The sequence below is a fragment of the Oncorhynchus clarkii genome, chromosome 28 (genome assembly GCF_045791955.1).
Source record: "Oncorhynchus clarkii lewisi isolate Uvic-CL-2024 chromosome 28, UVic_Ocla_1.0, whole genome shotgun sequence".
NCBI lineage: Eukaryota > Metazoa > Chordata > Actinopteri > Salmoniformes > Salmonidae > Oncorhynchus > Oncorhynchus clarkii.
Window position 1 is genome coordinate 39,490,994 of NC_092174.1, and position 5,216 is coordinate 39,496,209.

Here is a 5,216-nt window from a genome sequence, read left to right on the forward strand (position 1 = left end):
TCCCATTATCTAGCCAGCTAGTTAGTGGAGTCCCCCATGATCTAGCCAGCTAGTTAGTGGAGTCCCCCATGATCTAGCCAGCTAGTTAGTGGAGTCCCCCATGATCTAGCCAGCTAGTTAGTGGAGACCCCCATGATCTAGCCAGCTAGTTAGTGGAGTCCCCCATGATCTAGCCAGCTAGTTAGTGGAGTCCCCCATGATCTAGCCAGCTAGTTAGTGGAGTCCCCCATGATCTAGCCAGCTAGTTAGTGGAGACCCCCATGATCTAGCTAGCTAGTTAGTGGAGTCCCCCATGATCTAGCCAGCTAGTTAGTGGAGTCCCCCATGATCTAGCCAGCTAGTTAGTGGAGTCCCCCATGATCTAGCCAGCTAGTTAGTGGAGTCCCCCATGATCTAGCCAGCTAGTTAGTGGAGACCCCCATGATCTAGCCAGCTAGTTAGTGGAGTCCCCCATGATCTAGCCAGCTAGTTAGTGGAGTCCCCCATGATCTAGCCAGCTAGTTAGTGGAGTCCCCCATGATCTAGCCAGCTAGTTAGTGGAGACCCCCATGATCTAGCTAGCTAGTTAGTGGAGTCCCCCATGATCTAGCCAGCTAGTTAGTGGAGTCCCCAATGATCTAGCCAGCTAGTTAGTGGAGTCCCCCATGATCTACCCAGCTAGTTAGTGGAGTCCCCCATGATCTAGCCAGCTAGTTAGTGGAGTCCCCCATGATCTAGCCAGCTAGTTAGTGTAGCTAGATGATCTAGCCAGCTAGTTAGTGCTCTTTGATTTATGGGAAAAAGGAAATGCAGCATTGTGGAAGATTATCCCTCACCTCCTTCCTTTCTCCCCTCCTCTCCTTTGAGTGTCTGTACCGGCTAGCCTCCCTCACCTTCTCCTCTCCTTTGTGTGTCTGTACCGGCTAGCCTCCCTCACCTTCTCCTCTCCTTTGTGTGTCTGTACCGGCTAGCCTCCCTCACCTTCTCCTCTCCTTTGTGTGTCTGTACCGGCTAGCCTCCCTCACCTTCTCCTCTCCTTTGTGTGTCTGTACCGGCTAGCCTCCCTCACCTTCTCCTCTCCTTTGAGTGTCTGTACCGGCTAGCCTCCCTCACCTTCTCCTCTCCTTTGTGTGTCTGTACCGGCTAGCCTCCCTCACCTTCTCCTCTCCTTTGTGTGTCTGTACCGGCTAGCCTCCCTCACCTTCTCCTCTCCTTTGTGTGTCTGTACCGGCTAGCCTCCCTCACCTTCTCCTCTCCTTTGCGTGTCTGTACCGGCTAGCCTCCCTCACCTTCTCCTCTCCTTTGTGTGTCTGTACCGGCTAGCCTCCCTCACCTTCTCCTCTCCTTTGTGTGTCTGTACCGGCTAGCCTCCCTCACCTTCTCCTCTCCTTTGAGTGTCTGTACCGGCTAGCCTCCCTCACCTTCTCCTCTCCTTTGAGTGTCTGTACCGGCTAGCCTCCCTCACCTTCTCTTCTCCTTTGTGTGTCTGTACCGGCTAGCCTCCCTCACCTTCTCCTCTCCTTTGAGTGTCTGTACCGGCTAGCCTCCCTCACCTTCTCCTCTCCTTTGTGTGTCTGTACCGGCTAGCCTCCCTCACCTTCTCCTCTCCTTTGTGTGTCTGTACATGCCAGCCTCCCTCCGTCATTAGCAACCCCACATAGATCAGCCCTGACCAAGCAAATGGTTGTCACTCACCATTCAGGTTACCAGGGCTCTGGTCAATAGTAATGCACTGCATAGGGAATAGGGTGCCATTTGGGAAGCAGCCCAGGTGAGCAACTCGTATATAAAATGTGATAAGGGGTCCTAATATCTTTAATTATTATTATTTTTTTATATGTGATTTAACCTATCGCTGTGTTGGCACTATGCATCATATCTAACGGACTAACTCTCTAAAAATACTGACGTTTCTCAAAAGGCTGTAAACACTGTGCTGTGAAAGTGATCCTCTCGTGACACCAGCTTTTCTCTTCCAAACGCCTCAGCAGCAGCACCCACATAACCAGACAGCAGGGGAATACTGTCCCACATAACCAGACAGCAGGGGAATACTGTCCCACATAACCAGACAGCAGGGGAATACTGTCCCACATAACCAGACAGCTGGGGAATACTGTCCCACATAACCAGACAGCAGGGGAATACTGTCCCACATAACCAGACAGCAGGGGAATACTGTCCCACATAACCAGACAGCAGGGGAATACTGTCCCACATAACCAGACAGCTGGGGAATACTGTCCCACATAACCAGACAGCAGGGGAATACTGTCCCACATAACCAGACAGCAGGGGAATACTGTCCCACATAACCAGACAGCAGGGGAATACTGTCCCACATAACCAGACAGCAGGGGAATACTGTCCCACATAACCAGACAGCAGGGGAATACTGTCCCACATAACCAGACAGCAGGGGAATACTGTCCCACATAACCAGACAGCAGGGGAATACTGTCCCACATAACCAGACAGCAGGGGAATACTGTCCCACATAACCAGACAGCAGGGGAATACTGTCCCACATAACCAGACAGCAGGGGAATACTGTCCCACATAACCAGACAGCAGGGGAATACTGTCCCACATAACCAGATAGCAGGGGAATACTGTGTACTGTCCAACATAACCAGACAGCAGGGGAATACTGTATACTGTCCCACATAACCAGACAGCAGGGGAATACTGTATACTGTCCCACATAACCAGACAGCAGGGGAATACTGTATACTGTCCCACATAACCAGACAGCTGGGGAATACTGTATACTGTCCCACATAACCAGACAGCAGGGGAATACTGTATACTGTCCCACATAACCAGACAGCAGGGGAATACTGTATACTGTCCCACATAACCAGACAGCAGGGGAATACTGTATACTGTCCCACATAACCAGACAGCAGGGGAATACTGTCCCACATAACCAGACAGCAGGGGAATACTGTGTACTGTCCCACATAACCAGACAGCAGGGGAATACTGTATACTGTCCCACATAACCAGACAGCAGGGGAATACTGTATACTGTCCCACATAACCAGACAGCTGGGGAATACTGTATACTGTCCCACATAACCAGACAGCTGGGGAATACTGTATACTGTCCCACATAACCAGACAGCAGGGGAATACTGTATACTGTCCCACATAACCAGACAGCAGGGGAATACTGTATACTGTCCCACATAACCAGACAGCTGGGGAATACTGTCCCACATAACCAGACAGCTGGGGAATACTGTCCCACATAACCAGACAGCAGGGGAATACTGTGTACTGTCCCACATAACCAGACAGCAGGGGAATACTGTATACTGTCCCACATAACCAGACAGCAGGGGAATACTGTATACTGTCCCACATAACCAGACAGCTGGGGAATACTGTATACTGTCCCACATAACCAGACAGCAGGGGAATACTGTATACTGTCCCACATAACCAGACAGCAGGGGAATACTGTATACTGTCCCACATAACCAGACAGCTGGGGAATACTGTCCCACATAACCAGACAGCAATAAAAATGTTTTATTGTCACATACATCGGATACATAAGAGTCTGCTGTATAGCCTTTTAGTTAAAAACGTATGTCGGTCTCTATCTGACAGGCTGTTCATCATCATCATCATGGTGTTATTAAATTTGGCTGGAGTGAGTGAGTGAGTGAGTGAGTGAGTGAGTGAGTATGGATGCCAGATCATATAAAAGGTATGTTTTAATGAGAAATGAGAGGAGGAATATCAGGATACTGACTGACATGAGTCTCTGAGAGTCCTCTAAAGGGAGAAGATGAGAAAGACTCAGGAGAAAACAGCCATTTAATCTGGAAATGTAGCTCTATTTTTAAACCTTGTTCTCTTTTCATGACTTTACGGGGGTCACATGTCAAAGCAGTGACTTGGAGTCTTTATAAATCCCTTTAACAGTTTTTTGTACGACGTCCAACATTCCCAATTTCCTCGTTGACTTCGACCTCGTTGACTTCAACCTCACTGACTTCAACCTCACTGACTTCAACCTCACTGACTTCAACCTCACTGACTTCAACCTCGCTGACTTCAACCTCGCTGACTTCAACCTCGCTGACTTCAACCTCGCTGACTTCAACCTCGCTGACTTCGACCTCGCTGACTTCGACCTCACTGACTTCGACCTCACTGACTTCGACCTCACTGACTTCGACCTCCTTGCCTTCGATCTCATTTACTTCGACCTCACTGACTTCGACCTCACTGACTTCGACCTCATTGACTTCAACCTCATTGACTTCGATCTCACTGACTTCAACCTCACTTTAGGTGAAAACTGACCTGTCCACCCACTCTCTGGTTGCGTCCCAAATGGTAATATAGTCCCTATATAGTTCACTACTTTTGACCAGAGCCTTATGGGAAGGAACATGAGGGGTGTGTCTTTGTTAAGGAGAGGAGGGGTGAGAGAAGGGGTGTGTGTTTTTGTTAAGGAGAGGAGGGGTGAGAGAAGGGGTGTGTCTTTGTTAAGGAGAGGAGGGGTGAGAGAAGGGGTGTGTCTTTGTTAAGGAGAGGAGGGGTGAGAGAAGGGGTGTGTCTTTGTTAAGGAGAGGAGGGGTGAGAGAAGGGGTGTGTCTTTGTTAAGGAGAGGAGAGGAGGGGTGAGAGGAGGGGTGTGTCTTTGTTAAGGAGAGGAGGGGTGAGAGAAGGGGTGTGTCTTTGTTAAGGAGAGGAGAGGAGGGGTGAGAGGAGGGGTGTGTCTTTGTTAAGGAGAGGAGAGGAGGGGTGAGAGGAAGGGTGTGTTAAGGAGCACAGCTGTTTGTGTGTGTGTGAGTGTGTGTGAGTGTGAGTGTGAGTGTGTGTGTGTGTGTGTGTGTGTGTGTGTGTGTGTGTGTGTGTGTGTGTGTGTGTTAGGCAGCCTATTCCCCAGCCAGCCATCACATCTCTGCCAGGGACTTACCTCTATGTAATTACAGTTAAACAAGTCAGAAAGGCTCCATGGCAACAGGATGAGACTGGCATGCTACAGGGAGAACAACAATGAGAGAGGATAGTTGAATCCCAGACGGCACTCTCTTCCCTATGGGCCGTGGTCAAATGTAGTGCACTATATAGAGAATAGTGTGCTGTTTGGGATTGCAGGAAGGGAGGTGCCGTGAAGCATCTGATTCCCCCAAAGTGTTCTGGGATACCAAACACGCACAATTAAAACAAACGTCCTAGCTCATATGTCTTAGTCTGTGGGGTACAGGGTAGTAG

General features: G+C 49.5%; 1 protein-coding gene across 1 annotated transcript; it reads left to right on the forward strand.

Annotated features, from left to right (window-relative positions):
* The first annotated feature begins 3,678 nt into the window (after nucleotides 1-3,678).
* Nucleotides 3,679-4,298, forward strand: LOC139386786 (uncharacterized protein in mobD 3'region-like). The gene is made up of 2 exons (XM_071132594.1): nucleotides 3,679-3,697; nucleotides 3,916-4,298. Exons 1-2 carry the CDS (start codon nucleotides 3,679-3,681, stop codon nucleotides 4,296-4,298), a joined length of 402 nt encoding a protein of 133 aa, XP_070988695.1.
* Nucleotides 4,299-5,216: the final 918 nt, after the last annotated feature.